General features: G+C 35.0%; 1 protein-coding gene across 2 annotated transcripts in view; it reads right to left on the bottom strand.

The window, feature by feature from the left end:
- Positions 1–17,496, bottom strand: part of Prrg1 (proline rich and Gla domain 1) — a 120,509-nt gene that overhangs the window by 66,418 nt on the left and 36,595 nt on the right. For both annotated transcript variants that reach the window (XM_075957862.1, XM_075957863.1), the window contains exon 2: positions 4,584–4,634. In XM_075957862.1, the coding sequence (XP_075813977.1) occupies positions 4,584–4,593 (10 nt within the window). In that variant the 5' untranslated portion in view covers positions 4,594–4,634. The remainder of the gene's footprint in view (positions 1–4,583; positions 4,635–17,496) is intronic.

The raw sequence follows: 17,496 nt of genomic DNA, 5'->3' as shown, positions 1-17,496 counted from the left end.
CTCTATTGTGCTGCTCGGGCAAGGTGCAGGGCTGGCTGCTCTGAGGGCTGCAGCTAGAATGGGTCATGAACTGCCCTCATGGAAACAGGGTAGGGAGGTGTGGTCAACTCTACCCCATCCATGCTGCCATAAAGCAGATTGGTAATGAGGATGGCTCCCCCACACCTGTGCTAACAGGATTGGCTCTATTGTGCTGCCCTAGTAGGAGAGCACCTCTGTTCTTAAGGTGAAAACACGGAAATCAGCCATGAGTAACAAATAGATACAACAAATTACTGCAAAAGCACTTATAGATGCAATGAGTTCTAGCACAGAAAAAATATCATATCAATAGATGTATCTAAAAAATAGAATGCAGATTGTCATAAAAATCACAGTAAAAAATCAATTTGTTTTATGGATAAAGACATTATTAAGAGGATTGTGTTTTCTAAAATTTTGTTAGAAATGTACAAATTGCTTAGGGGAAGAATCATAAAAATAAAACTTTAAGTTTCACTTGAAAAAGTAGTCTTCCCATTCTCTTCTTTGTAAAAATGCTAATTTTCTACCAGAAGTTTACATATAATCATACATTTTTTGAACTAGCATCTCATCATTTCATGTCATAAAATTTTAGATTATATGACACATTATAGTCTGTTTCAAGAAAAGACACAAGAGTAAAAGGTCTTTAGTCAAAAGGATCACTTTCACATAGGATAGGTAAATAGTGCTGACTGAGTCTTTTCTTTTATGGCCCTTCCCTTGTGGAATGTTTAGAGCAAAGTTTACATAGTGAAATGTCTTGATGTCTGCTGTGATCTTTGATAAGCTGTGCTGCTGGTCTGTGAATTACTGCAAGCTCAGGCCATTGTTGATTATAGTATCTTTATATTTGTGATGCTTTGCTATCTGAAACACCTGTGTGATTTTGCTGTCACCAAAAATATTAGGACACTTAGCTATTTCACTTTGACTATCTGTCTATTTCTTCATGATATTAAAGCATCACTATAGATCTGAAAAAATAATTAATCAATAATTTTCTCAGCAACAGAGGGCTTATATGTAATCAACTTCACATATTACTAATAATTAATAATAAAGGATATTCAGAGTTTATCAGAAGAAATGAAAACTTATGATAACATAAGACCTAGTTTTGCATCTTGGCTCTCTAATATATAAACTGTTTATAGGCTATTCATTATATATGATATTTTCTAAATCAGTTTCAGTTTACAGATAATATATTAATGGAAACGGTTATCCTTATTTTATAACATGAGTTTTTTCTTATAGCACAAGATAAATAAAGAGGAATGTCAGAGGAAACATCTGTGAGTTACAAAGTACTGTAAATATTTATTAATATAAAAATAACTACAAATTCTTGAATAGTAAATAGTAAGTCTCAATTAAAGACATCATAAAGAATAAAAGCAATTTCAGTACTACACAAATAAACACTGTAAATACTGATTATAGTCAAATAAAAAATTAAATATGCATGCCTTTTCTTTACCTGCTCTCCCATTTTATTGTGTTGCTGTCTCATGAAGTACAGACTGGCTTCATACGTGCTATATGTTCAAGGTTAATCCTGAATACCTGGTTCATAGCCTTCTTTTCCCAAGTACTAGGAATATGGACATGTAGCAACTGCTCATGTAATGCCAGGGAACAAATAAATCCAAGGATTTGTACATGCTAGGTTAGCACTCTAGCAACTGAACTACACATAGTGCCTGTTCCTCCTTTTAAAGATTTAAAGTTTGTGAACTTTCATGTTCATTAATAAAAGATTCATATATTTGTAAAATATTTATTTGTCCTTATTAAAGAATAGCAAAATAAATTAACTTCAATGTAAATTTCTCACATAAGTATGATGCCATCTTTGCAATTGTGTCCTTTTGTGTGACATACTGAGTTTTGTTTGTGCGAATGTTTATCAAATGCAGTAAAAATTTCAATATACAACACCCAAAAAAGAAAAACATAAGCACACATCGTAACATTCTCTTCTTTCCACTAAAAGAATCAGCAATTAATCAAGCAAATATAATACAATCAAGTAAACTACAGCAAAGTTTAAAGAATAAAGGATGGTGTCTCGTTTATATTTACATAAATGTTTTCAAAGTGGTAGCTACCAGAAGTCAAAAAACAGCTATCACAAGCTTCCTGCATTTGTAAAAACAACATTATGTGATGCACTTCCTTTTTTCAGTCTCCAGGTTGGAAATATGCCCATCTTTGCAGACTGCATTACTAAGTCCTGTTCTATTAAGTGCCTGGGCACTGAATCACTATTTGTTCCAGCATCTTTTAAAGGAGGCCCCTAACAATCTCTTTGTTAGTGACTGATGATCAGTTTGAAAGTAAAAGAAGAAACAAGAAATAATAGGTTCCTTGACAGTGTAGCTCTTTTTCATATGGTGACAATGGAAGAAAACAGCTAGGGCATTCTCTAAACCTGCTTGTAGCCTGGTAGTTTGGGTGAGGACTAAGCAATATGAAATACTCTGGAAGCTTCCACTGACAGCAGAATTTAGGATACTACAAACATGGATTAATTCTAGGAATATGTCTTAATGTATTTATTTACAATGTTTACTTATTTTAAAAAAAATGTAAATGGTTGGAGATTGGTATCTAAAGGTTTAGAAAGAACCGGTATGTCTAAAACAAAACAGCTTCCAAAGGAAGCTCTGGAGCACGCAGAAGCAACAAGGTGCAGAAAGAATTCCTATGAGTGATCTGTGATGTGGCGGTTGCATATAGACACAAATTATGATGGGGCAAGCAACTTAAGGCAGAACTCTAGATAAATTGCACAACCACACTCTAATATCTGTTGCTTTCAAAAGCATCTGATCCAATAATTTCAGTTTGACTGTTAAAAGTACCAATAAAGATATATTTATTCAATAAACATTGCAATAAGTTGATACCACTGTGCTATGTTATTAGACTTTACAGTTTTATATACTTGCACATATTATCACAGTATGCTAACCACATCTTCTTGAGGCTGGAAATGCAGGATGCATTAATTCTACCTCAGAGATGAAAAAAATCCCATATCGGAAAACTTTGAGGTTTAACTAAAGTAATGGCTATGGAACTTGATTTCAGGTTTTTAATCTCTGGGTTTATATGTATCTTAGTATAGTACTTTATAAAGCATCTTTCCTTAACACCCTTTATAGCATGTTGCTTTTTTTTGGAGGGGGATTCAAGACAGAGTTTCCCTGGCTGTCCTGGAATTGATTTTGTAGACTAGGTTGGCCTCAAATTCGGAGATCTGTCTGCCTGACTGCCTCTGCCTCCCATGTGCTGGGATTAAAGGATTGTGCCACCGCCACCCAGCTTAGCATGTTGCTTTAATGATATGAATGTACTAGAATTGTTATAAAGTCATTAATACGCATAGTCCATATTAGAAATTAAATGACCCTAAATTTCTCTATTGTCTGTCTATAATAACTTCATGTAAAAGCAAAAACAAGCACAAAAAATTCATGTAATGGTTTTTATTGTTTACATTTACATTTTAAAAGAAACAAAAAACACTGCTACATAAAAAAAGCTTTTTTATTTGTGCTAATTTTTTTAGAAAAAAATTAAAAATATAGCTGGGCTTGCTCACGTCTTTAATCCCAGCACTGGAGAAGCAGAGGCAGGCAGATCTCTGTGAGTTCAAGGTCAGCCTGGTCTATAAGAGCTAGTTCCATGACAGGTTCCAAAGCTACAGAGAAACCCTGTCTCAAGAAAAAAAAATAAAAATATTTAGTAATTTATTTTTATGTATGTGTATATACATGTGCCTGAATTAGTTTGTGTTCAATGTGCACATAAATGCCCACAGAAGCAACAGGGTATTGGAACACCTGAAACCAGAGTTATAGTCAGTTGTGAGTGTTGGTACAGGGAACAAAACCAGGTCCTTGAATGAGCAGCAAGTAAATTAAAAGTTTTTAATTACTGAGTGAGTCAATTTCTGTTACTATTAGCAAAACTCATAGCATCAAGGCTTGTGGGTAACGTTGGAAAGAGTTATAAAGAAGTTGGAATTTGGAACATTTATATAATATCAAACTTGAACTATTCCTCTCTGTCCTGGGAGATGTATATACATGTGCACGTGCACAAACACATACACACACCACCACCACTAGCAACAAGAAAACCAAATATCGGGCTGGAGAGATGGCTCAGAGGTTAAGAGCACTGGCTGCTCTTCCAGAGGTCCTGAGTTCAATTCCCAGCAACCACATGGTGGCTCACAACCATCTGTACTGACATCTGGTGCCCTCCTCTGGCATGCGGGCAGAGGCAGAATGTTGTATACATAATAAATAAATAAATCTTAAAAAAAAAAGAAAACCAAATATCAGAAAAAAAAATAAAAGAACCAGTGAGTAACACATAGTATGTTGGTCTTTTTATTCATAGTGTTCAATCAGACCAAATTTTCTATCACCAAGAAAAAATACAACTTAAGTACCTACAAACATATTTCTAGTCTCAATTTCCCTGGAATGCTAGATTACTATTACGAATGAAAATCATTTCAAAAGGGAAGAGAAACTTACCCCTCCCCATTTTTTTCTTGTGGCTTCTGGCAGGTCCTGGATGATGATTCTCTGTACAAAACAGAGCACATACGCAGTCAGATTCACAAAGGCTGAGTCACTATATCAGATAAGCTCCGTTATAGCTGATGTAGTAAGTGTGAGCATTTCATTTCAATGCACTCTAATCTCGCTCGCTGACAAAACTGTTTTATGGATCACAGATACCTAACCTCAGAGGACAGAAGTACAATTTTGGAAAGCATGGGCTGTCTATACCAACTTAACTATGACCTTCTTTTTCTGGTATTAGTTTTTGCCCTTGCCAAATAAAACTCATTAAATTGGCCACACGCTTATCTTTTTGGAGGACAGCCTTATCAACAAAAGATGACAGGCAAAAATGCCAAAGACTTGATGTTAATAACCGGGCTAGCACATTATTAGCTTGCCTGTCTCTTCTTTCCCTTCATTGGCATTCTATGACAAGTACAATTCCCTTTATCCTATAACATTTTTCTGAATGGTGTCAAACGGCAGTGCCCCTAATCAAATTATCCTTGAGGCAAATCAGCCCACAATTATTTCCAATAAGCATCATGAATCAAGGACCATGGATTCCTGAAAACAAAAACATAAGAGAACCAAAAGGAAATCCATAAATTGCAACGGCAATGGAAGTTATACAAAAAACAAAAATTCTGTTTTATAAATGGAAAAAGCATGAACACAACATATGTAGAAGCCAATGTATATAATTAATGCATCAATTTCTTACAGGTATAAAGCATGAAGCTACTATTTACCAGTCACTTGTCAAGCTCTTGATGTGTAGCTAAGCAGTTGAGTTTAGGTGTGTGTCGGTGACTGTGGGTGTGTGTAGTGAAAAGATATGATCTATAAATCCATTAAGAAACTTACTAGAAGTTCAGTAGGGGAAATCAAGAATAAATACCAAACTGAAACTTGATAACTAGTTGTATGGCATCAGATAAACCACTTTCTATTTTAATTTTTTTAAAAAACACACTCTGTGTACCCTGTAGGATGTTAAAGTTATGTGCTTCAAAAGCAAATGTTCTTTGTTAAATCTAGAAAATGCTGGCATAAGCCTATACAAGTTTCCTTGTCACCAAACATTTCAGATACTTAAAAATGATAATGATGGACTGGGGAGATAGCATAATGTTTCAAAGCACTTTGTTGCTCTAACAGAGGACCTGCGTTCAGTACTCAGAACCCACGTTCAGTACTCAGAAGCTACACAGTAGTTAACAACTATCCTCAACTCTAGTTTCTGGAGATCAGGCTCCCTCTTCTGACTTTCACAAGCACATGATACACACACACGTTCATGCAATAAGATAAAATTATAAAAATTTTAAAAACAGGTAAAGAAAATGTAGCAAAACAATATCAACTTATTTAGTATTTTATTATGAACAACATTTCTCAGGATTGGATTCTTTAGAACATTTATTGTTTGATCTTCTTTTGAAATCAGCTGAGTTCCTCAAAATAATCTTAGACAGGGAAAGGTCAGCTCTTATGAGCTCCTCACAGAAACACCAAACAAACAAAAACAGAGCAAGAAATAAATCAATTAATGAGTGAATAAATAAGTAATGAATAGTTGGGAAGGACAAGGGGGTTGGAAAAATGGGAGGGAAACAAAATAGAGTAATGGAGGATAAATATGATCAAAATTATTATATACATATATGAAAATATCATAATAAACCACTATTATATAATTAGTATATGCCAATAAAATTTAAGTTATATTTTTATGAAAAACCCTTGTTAATATATAGGTTAACTCTCCAAGCTAAATTAGGGTACAGAACTACTCTAGTCTCACTGGTATTTCTCCTTGAAGTCATCAGTATATGCTGTTATCAGAAACCAAGAATTTGAAGTCGCAGTCACCTTTCAAGTGAACTTATTCTGGGAAGGCATTAGGAAAAGGGCAATACAGCAAAGGGTAATCTATTTATGTACAAATAATGACTTGCAAGAGTTAAGTGGAATGGTGGTAGTATGACTCAATTTTGAATTTAAGAGGAAATCAGTGGCATCTATGAGGAAAGGAGAATTAAGGGGTGAAGATAATTTGACTGCAGAGACAGTGATATCAAAGATGCTAAAGAAATCTGGCAGGACTTCTTGATTTCATTTTTTTTTAATTTCTTGCTTGTTCTTCTTTAATATTTAATTAATCTCTTTAGAAAGAATTAAGCCTATTTCTGTTGTTAGTGAGAACCACAAAGGAAAGGACTGTGAGGCATGGGCTAGGATTTTCAAACAGCAGCTGCCTCTCCAGAGGTCAAAAATGTCATCTGGATCTGGGATTGCCTTCTCCTTGGAAAAGATGAAACCAAGGAAACAAAGGTTAATTTTACCCTAGTCAATAACTACTTCACCTAGACATCTAGGGGCAAAACTCTAAAGATCAGAATATTTATTTATTTATTTTGGTTTTTCGAGACAGGACTTCTCTGTAGCTTTGAAGCCTATCCTGGAGCTAGCTCTTGTAGACCAGGTTGTCCTCGAACTCACAGAGATCTGCCTGTCCCTACATCCCCGAGTGCTGGGATTAAAGGTATGAGCCACTACTTCCTGGCTCAGAATCTTTTTTAAATAATATTTTTTCTTTTATTTTACATATCAACCACACTTTCCCTTCCCTCCTCTTCTCCAGATTCCCCTCCTGACTTACTCCTCCTCTGTTGTCATTCAAAAAGAAGCAAGCCTCCCACTGGCTTGAACAATGTCATGGCCTATAAAATGGAGGCAGGGTCAAACCCCTTTTCTTGCATCAAGGCTGGGAAAGGTAATCCAGCATGGGAAAGTCAGCTAAGTGCCAGAGACAGGTCCTGATTCTATTGCAAGGAGTCTTACAAAGAAACCAAGCTATACAACTGTCACACACAGGCAGGGTGCCTAGGTTGGTCCCATGGAGACTCCCTAACTGTTGATTTAGAGACCACAAATTCCCATGAGCTTTGGTCATCTATCTTTGGGTTCCCATGTCATGACCCCCAGGTTCATATAATCCCTCATCCCTTTCTTCAGCAAGACTTTCTGAGCTCAGCCCAGTGACTCTCCGTGGATCTCTGAACCTGATTCCATCAGTTACTGGATAGAGTTCTCCGATAACAATTAGGATAGTTACCGATCTGAAGATCAGAATCTTATTTTAAGCAAAATGATTTCCTTAAAGATACAGGCTAAATGGCCTACTATACACATCACCCCAAACTAAGTTTTCTATTTCATCTTGTCTCTTACTGCTGCTTCTGCTACCAACATTCAGTGTGTCTCCTTAACTTGGATCCTTGCTTCTCTAGTCTCCTTTATTCTGAGGTGTGTGTGTGTGTGTGTGTGTGTGTGTGTGTGTGTGTGTGTGTGTGTGTGCACGTACGCACACATAAGTGTATGTAGTGTATGTTTGTGTGTCTGTGTTGTGGGAAACCTTTAGAGAAGGTTTATACTTCTCTAAGAATGAGTTCTCCTCAATCTTGTTTCTCAGTCAGGTCCCTATCTTAAACTAAGTAGCACTTCCAACTTTTCCATTTATTTACCTAGCATAGCACTAACTAAGCTCTATAACAACGGCTGTAACCTGTGGGTTGCAACCCCTTTGGCAAACTTATATTACAATTAATAAAAGTTGCATAATTACAGTTATGAAGTAACAATAAAAATAATTATATGTCTGGGGGTCACCACAACACGAAGAACTATAGTAAAGGGTCACAGCATTAGGAAGGTTGAGAACCACTGCTCTATAACTAGATCCTAGCTTCCTGAAAACTAATATATCAACCATTATTGGCAGTGTACACCTTTAATCCCAGCACTCAGGAGGCAGAGGCAGGTAGATCTTTCTGAGTTTGAGGTCAGTGTAGTCTACATAGCTTATCTCATATTTTCTCTAATTTTAGCTTTATATGTACATATATATATATATATAACACATATATAATTATGTTCCATATATATGAAAAGTAAGCATAAGATAGTTATATATATTTAACTATCATATATAACTATTTTATATTTTCTGCTTACTTTTCAATCTTTGAATTTTTATTATAGTTTTTAAACTATATAGAGCATAATGTTATGATATATTTCTTGATAGGTACATGCATAAAGTAATGACTAAAGGAAAGCATGACATTTTAAATAACTTCAGGGCCACTTTTGCCAAAGGCTGGGGTATCTGGCCAATGTGGTAAGAAAACTAAGGGTCATGGATATGACTCTAATCTAGTTCCATATAGTTCTCCAGCTGCACAGGTGGCCTTCCCATCCACATGATGACCAAGAGAAAGGTCAGCTTGGAAGGGCCAAGGAAGAGCCTAAGGGTCCCCCTGCAAGGCTGTCAAGACAAAGTCACTCCTGCCAAGGTAGCATCGGTAAATATTCTGCAAACATCTAAATGAAAGGATATGCTCAAAATTGATAACTTTACCTATTCATTGTACATTAATCAAGGGATTAATTGTAGCAGGATAGTCAACATGTTCTTATAGAAGAGTATGTTTCTCAAAATAAATAATCAGACAAAAAAAAAGTGGAAACAAAAAAGGAAAGGAAAGCAAAATGTAAACAGGCTGGGTTGACTTCAACACAAAACATGCTAAACAGCAATTCAGAGTCTAATCATGTATTTGTGTCTAGATTATTTTGCATTACTTCTAGTCTCATGTTTTTAATAGAACCACTTAAAAACAAACAAACAAACAAACAAAAACACTCACAAGTTCTTGCTCTGTCAGAACTTTATGTCCTCTATTCTGGTTATGGTGGTCAGTTTTCCTAACAATTTTGATAATGTTATAGAAGAAAAAAAAAACTTGATGATATGTTGTCTGTGATATAAAACTATGCATCAACAGATAGAAAAGATTATATGCATGCCAGTTATGTGAGATCTTCTTTAAGAAAAATTTGTGGACAAATTTGAAACCAGAACATTAATGTAAAAACTATTTAAAATAGACACAAAAGGTGGAGAGTTGGCTTAGTAGTTAAGAGCACTTGTTCTTGCTGGGCGATGGTGGCGCACGCCTTTAATCCCAGCACTCGGGAGGCAGAGGCAGGTGGATCTCTGGGAGTTCGAGGCCAGCCTGGTCTACAGAGCTAGTTCCAGGACAGGCTCCAAAGCCACAGAGAAACCCTGTCTCGAAAAACAAACAACAACAAAAAAAGAACACTTGTTCTTGCAGAGTACCTGGATTGAATTCTCAACATTTACACAGGGACTTCAGTCCCAAGGGATCTGAAGGCCTCTTTTTAACTTTCATAGGAACCATAAATGCATGTGGTACAAATATATACATGCAGGCAAAATACCCAAATATATAAAGTAAAATGAATATCATATATTACATTCATATAATTAGTATATGAATGTAATATATATATGAATATATAAATAACATTAATACATTTGTATATCTACAACTAAAATAAATTGAAACACAATGCATGGCTCTTCAGATTTTTGGTATATGTGTTAAGAATTGTATATGAAATGAAATGTCTGTGCACTGATCCTCAACCAACTGTTCTAAGTTACAAAAGAGAAAAATAAGTGAATTTGATAAAAGTTCTAACAAAAAGTAAAAACACAGTACAGACTTTGGAATTTAGGCCTAGCTTGCCAATTACTATCTGATCTTAGGCAATTCATTTAACCTTTTAAGCCTTTCAACATACTGGTATTATCCATAGCATCTCTAACTTTATGGGCCTTAAGGAAAGTTTAAATGAAAACAGCTATAGTAGTTCTTGGAATCAGTAAGTAAAATCATGAAGGGTTAACAAAGTTTTGGTACCTCCCACCCAAATGGCTTGGTTCCATATGGTTTTTCTAATTTTCTTCTCAGTTGGTCAATCTGGTTCAAAGCATTAAAAATTAATAATTACAACTTAAGACAGAAAGGTAGTGTAATATTTATTTTATTAGCAGAATTTTGAAAACTAAACTTTAATTTTAAAGATTCTGCTACAGCTATACTATTAAACCTTGAGATGGCAATTCTTTAGGCACGTCCTTTTTCGTTTCTACAAATACTTGCCTTCTTTTCCCCAGCTTCCTATTCTTTGTAGTTATTCCTCTAAAAATCCCGTGAGATTCAATTACAATTAGCTTTTAGCTTCAAAATACTGCAGGCTACATTTTAATTTGCGGGGATCCACAGTGCCTTTACTTTTCAGCCACAAGGATATCAAGTTAGAGAAGCTGCTTCTCAGCCCTTCCCTGCATGTTGATACACAATATATACAATAACCTCTGGCCACCATGCTTATAGCTTTGCCAGTCCTAATGTTTAGTTTCTTTGCCACATTTCAAGGCCTTTCTAATTTTAAGGTTTAAAAGCTAAAAGGCATTATAAGGCACTGTAGAGATGAGGTAGACCCTGGGGACCCTTTCCTTTTTATTGTATCTCCTAAAGCTTTAGACTCCTTCAGCTGTCAGAAGGCTCTTCTATAAGAGCTATGTCTTGTCCTGTCTGCTTTGTCTTGACACAGGGTCATACAGCATAGCCTTGGTTAGCCTGGAACCCACACAGATCCTCCTGCACCCCTAGTGGTGTGACATGTACCACAACACCTGGAAATGTTTATTCTATTAGGCCTCTGGAAGCTTCATTTCCATATTCTTTTTGCTACCACATACTTCAAATAATAAATATTCAACTGGTATTTGTTGCATGTATGTTCACTGTTACAAGGCAACTACTCTTGGGTCATCTTATTAGGGCCCAAAAGAATCCTAAGAGGTAGAAACAGTAATACCTATTGATAAATTTTGAAGCAATCAGATTCCTCACGTTCACATAGCTGGTCGGTAAGAACATTTCAGGATTTGGTTAATATCTCAACACATTTGTATTAAAATGCTAATATTATAATTGTTAGTCTTCACAAAGACACTTGTGATGGTCTGGATCTGGAAACGAACCACAAAGGCCATGTGTTAAAGGCTTCATCGGCAGCTAATGGCACTACTAAAAGGTTACAAAAACTTTAGGACATGGAACCATATGGAAAGAAATAGGTCCCTGGAGGCATGTTCCAAAAGAACATATTTTGTTCCTATTCCCTTTATTATTTTCTGCATCCTGGTAGCCATAAGAGTGCAGTATTCTTTCATCACATCCTTCTGCTGTAATGAACTGGCTTTCCAAAAGGGAGAGAAACAAGAGAACCAAGTGGCCATGGACTGATACTACTAAAACCGAAACAAATCCATCCCCATTTGGTGATTGTCTTCTGTTTTCATCACACAGAAGGAAAGCTGACTTATGTAACACTAGCGTGAACTAACATATAGATCAAGATTTAGAATACATTTCAAGATCTTGACATAGAATTTCTGACACCAAATCTGGTATTCTTTCAGTCAAATATTTAATCATTAAAAAGCTATTTACTTTAAGGCTAGAGCTGTTGCTTAACTGGTAGAGTGCCTGCCAACATGACATGGCCCTGGGTGTGATTCCCAGTTCCATGGAAAATTTGTCATGGTGTTGTATACCTATAATTTCAGCACTAGCCTGTGCAGGCAAAAGAATCAGATGGTCAGGGTCATCCTTGTTTACATAGCAAATCAAGACCAACCTGGATTGCATGAGATTCTGTCTCAAAAGCGAAAACCAAATGTTTACTTAATATCATAAGTCAGCAATTTTCCTGAACATTAGAGAGTTAGTGGTAAATAAAACAGATATGTTCACTGAGGAGTAAAGCTTAGACTTTATGGAAATGTGTGTGTGTGTTCATTACATTTATTTGCTTTTTTCTGTTCATTATATTTTAAGGCGTAAATAAAGGAACTTAATTAAAGAAAAATCTCAAAGTCTATTACAGATTTAGCATGGTAAATGAGAGAAGGTTAAAGATAAAAATAAGTGATCAAATTATACAACACTTTATGAGTTGAGTTAGTACAGCATTGGGATATCTATTCTAACTGCAGAGAAAACCATTAAGCAATTTCTTTGCATCCATTAAACAACCTACTCCCAGCGAGCTTAATAAATTCTTGTAAATTCCACTAACTAACCTTAGCTGCTTCCTATTCATTTCACCAGCTTTATTGTTTATAATGCATAAAAGCAATAACTGATATAAAAGATTGAGATTCAGGTATATACATAAGTGAATGCTATGTCTTTAGTGAAACTATGTATTATTAACTTTAAAAAATCATAAACTATAACATTAGAATACCATAACACTATAGATACTTTATATTTAATACATAGTAAATAATTCATATATATAAATGTATGCAATTACTCACTAGAAAGAAGAACCAAAATCTTATCAAATACTGCTGAATTTTGAGATGCCCTGTAGAATCTGTAGCACAATACTAGCTAAGTTAGGCAATTAAACAAAGAGTACTTTCTCTTGTTTTCCATTTTCCCTCAGATTAGGGTAGAGTAATGTGCAGCAAAATCAGCACAGTTGCCTTTTCAATGCAACAGTCTATTCAGATATATATCCTGTGTCTTTTAACAGGCCTAGGTCCCTGGGAGTAAAACAGTACACAATACAGACAAAAATCTTTCATAACCTTATGAAAGTTACAACCTAGAGGGGAAAACAAAATTATTTCTATGACAGATTATTTAAATAAGTAAAATATATAATACTTTAAATTATGAGAAATAGTGGTAGATACTAAAGAAAAACAATTATGGAGGGAAGAACAGAACTATTAAAATAGTACTTGTGTAAGATAAGCATTTCTGTTATGATGTGGGAGTGTCATATATCAATCTGTTGATTTCATTGGTTAAGCAATAAAGAAACTGCTTGGCCCTCATAAGTTAAAACATAGGTGGGAGGAGTAAACAGAACAGAATGCTGGGAGGAAGAGGAAGTGAGCTCAGACTCGACAGCTCTCCTCTCGGGGGCAGACACCTCAGAGAGACACCATAGCTCAGCTCTCAGGGGCACACGCGATGAAGCTCCGACCCAGGATGGACACCCAGGATGGACGTAGGCTAGAATCTTCCCGGTAAGCGCACCTCGGTGCAACACATTATGAGAAATGGGCTAGTCCAGGTGATAGAATTGGCCAGTAAGGGCTAGAGCTAATGGGCCAAGCAGTGTTTAAATGAATACAGTTTGTGTGTTGTTATTTTGGGGCATAAGCTAGCAGGCGGATGGGGTGCTGGGGACGCAGCCCCATAGCCCCTTATTACAACACTGTTACTTTTATTGTTGCTATTTTTATGTTTGTTTGTTCGTTTGAGACAGGGTCTTACTATAAAGCCAAGGTTGATATAGAACTCATGATCCTCTTGCCTCAACTTTCCAAGTACTAGAATTACAGAAGTATACCATCATGCCAGACCCACTTCTGATCTGGTACTTTTTTTTCACTAGTTGCCTTACAGCTTAGCAGTTGGTATACACCATATGCCAGTGGTCAGTAGACTTTTTCTATAGCACATCCAAGAGTAAATATTTACATTTCAAAGGTCTCAGTTAATGAATAATTCTTCTGTTATAGCCACAATGCAGGCACAGAAGTGATTTGTATGTAGTTATAGTTTAATGGGGCCAGTGAAAATGTTCAGTGGGTTAGGAAACTTGTCACCGAGCCTGAAAACTCAAGTCCACACTCCCTGGGACCCATATAGTTAAAGAAGAGAACTTATCCCTGCAAGTTGTCCTCTGACATTCACATATGTGCTTCAGTATGTATCCTCCCCAACACCCACATACAGACAGATAAATAAAAATTCAAAAAGTTTGCATTTTATAATGCAAGGACATTAAAACTTGAATTTTGAATAACTGTCAAGTGTCATAAATTTTTAAATATTCTTTAATCATTTAAAATCCTAGCTCCTAACTATACAGAATTAGGCACTAGGCTGTTATTTGCTAAGCTCTGGTTAATTCAGAACATTCAAAAACAAGTCCAAAGAAGTATAAGGTTACTCAATGTAAGTATTATTAGAACATAAAGATACAGAAACATCAATAACAAGTTAAAAATTCTCCAATATCTTTTAAGTGAGAGATAATTTTACATTACAATGGTTCCTAAGTTTCAAGTGTATGATAAAATATTAAAAATAATGACATAACCATCTAACTAAATCAACTAGAAACATATTAGTGAATAAGAAGAAATCGTTGTATACTATATCAAACAGTCTAGATGCCCATGAATCACTTAATGATATCAACTATATTTCCTAAGAGAAAGTTACTTTAGTCACAGTAATACTTCAACTAACACTTACATCCAACAAAATACAAATGTTAATATTCAATCTTGTCCTATCTCTTCAATTTCACAAATTTAAATATCTCAAAACACCTAAAAAGCTATTTTACCACAATCTGAAATACTACTACAGGTTTAAATCCAAATATTTCTCTACTATACAAGTAAATTTGGTTCTTCTCAATTCCTTATGGCCCAAAATTATTTCTATACATTTATTTAAATAAGTAAAATATATAATACTTTAAATTATGGGAAGTAGTGGTAGATATTAAAGAAAAACAATTATGGAGGAAAGATACATTGAACCTTAAGTCCCCCCCCCCAAAATAAAAGTGACAGGGCACTTGAGACACTCGGGGAGTGATGACAGCACTGTTTTTTGTAGTAGCAAGGGCACCTCTTGGAGTAGGTATGAGGAAAGTACTTTCAGGTACTCATAACCACTGGCCTGGTCCCTTTTTATTGTAAATGATTTTTAAGTGTTTATGTTCCTTACATAAATGGTATCAAAGTATATATAAACTTTTGGTTGTAGCTTCTTTTGCAGAATATTTTATTGTCACCTTGGAACATGTATTCTGCAATGTGTTCATTTGCACTACTGATTCATATGTACTACTGCTTAACTTGTGCTACGGTATGGTTTGAATATTGGTATTTTCATAAAATCATATGATGTTCTAGTCTATCTCTATCCTCATGAACAGGATTAAGATCCTTAGAAAAGAAACATGAAGGTATCACTAGCCCCGTCCACCATATGAACATGTAGCACGGTGTCATCTCAAGAGAATTGAGTCTTCAGAGACACTGAAATTAATGGTGTCTTCATCTTTGACTTCTCAGCTTACATAGACTACATCTCTAAAGTTTATAAACCAGTACCAGGTAATTGACAATAGAAAATTTTGATGTAGATATGAAATCCATATTTTGACATCTTGATTTGTAAGGTCTTAGATTTCTTCTAAAGCATCTTATTTCTGATATCTTCAAGCATGTGGAATGACCCAAAGGCCTATCTCCCTAATATTCCTCTCTTCCTTTTCAGCAACATGCTAATAGTAGAATGGTATTAAAGTAAGAGTAAAAAGGAAGAGGTCAATTCTGGTAGGTATGTTCTGGTACATTTAAATGCAAGGCCCTGTAAACTGTAGTTTTAGTACTATCAGGAGAAATTGAAAAGAAAACTTCAGCATAAAAGCCCATGAAAATAGAAGCAGATAAGACGACATACTGTACCAGATCATTAAATGCAGTTTATTTGTGTAATTTTATGACTTAAACATAGTACTAACATTATTCCCATTTTATAGACAAGGAATTTGGGCATATAATGGTTAAATGACTTTCTCAAGATTGTAATAGTATGTGAATTGACAGAATTCTAATTATAACATGGTTCAAGGTAACCCAGTAGGATAAAAAATACACAATGTTCATTTGATATCTCTGAGAGGTCTGTTTTTTAAGGAAAACTGAGGAGAAGTGGAACTGGGATAGGGCTGAGGTAGTGGGGGGAGGACTGGGCTGGGAGGAGTGGAAGGAAGAGAAACTGCAGTAATGTAATATATATCATATATGACAGAAAAATAAGAAAAAATCTTAAAAAAATAAAAAATAAATAATAAAAAAAATATAACACTGGTCAATTATATCAATGACACCATAAATATGTTAGAATTTAGAGGAACTTTACAGGTGAAACAAAAATTTCGATAGAGCAATCTGTGATATAAGTGTTGATCTTTAAGATACTCTCTATATAGAGAGAAATATGATATATGCACAAAATCATATATATGGAGGGGGTAATTTACTCACAGATAATAAGGTCAGGTAAGGTAGTGCATGCCATTAATCTGAACACTAAGAAAGCTGAAGAAACAAAACCATTTCAAGTCCAGTAATGGGCTACATTAGAAGTTTATGTCTCCAAAAAATGAACAATTAAAGAAGTTACCAAAAATATGAACAAGTAAAGAAGTTACAAGGAAACAGAAGGAAGCTCCTTTTAAGGCAGGTAGAGGAGTGTAATAGCTTAATTATGAAAATTTCATAGGTAGATATATACATGCAAAATGTTTCCAATTTTATCTTCAAATAATAAGCATGGTACCAATTTACATGACAATTATACCTCAATAAAGTTGGGTACAAAAAGGCTAAACTAGACCAGTCAATAATCTAATCACAAAAATCAAAATCTAAAACAAAAGTATTTTCACTACATAAATACATATGCAAAACATTTTATACACATGGTTCTGGACTTACAATGGATCAATTTACTAGTTTTGAACTTCATAATTGTATGAAAATGATATACACTCAAGAGAAAATGCATAAGAACTTTCAGTCTTGATTATATTATTATATGTTACCAGGCTAGTAATATACAATCTGAGCCTCTATTTTTTTTCTTAGGCAGTGTCAGTGAGCCATAGATACCAGCCAGCCAAGCAAAACTGCCAAGACTTGATGGCGTGCTATGTGGGTGAACTGTGATGTGTGAAATGAATTTTCAAGTTAAAATACTTTCAAGTCATGATGGATTTTATCTTTGTGTAATGCCATTGTAAGATTGGATATAAAATGTCACCTCTCTGTGTATAAATGTGGGCTTTAGCTTTGGTTAATACCAAGAGCTTTTACTGAAGC

This window comes from Microtus pennsylvanicus, chromosome X (genome assembly GCF_037038515.1).
Source record: "Microtus pennsylvanicus isolate mMicPen1 chromosome X, mMicPen1.hap1, whole genome shotgun sequence".
NCBI classification, from domain to species: Eukaryota; Metazoa; Chordata; class Mammalia; order Rodentia; family Cricetidae; genus Microtus; species Microtus pennsylvanicus.
This window is presented reverse-complemented; position numbering and strand designations above follow the sequence as displayed.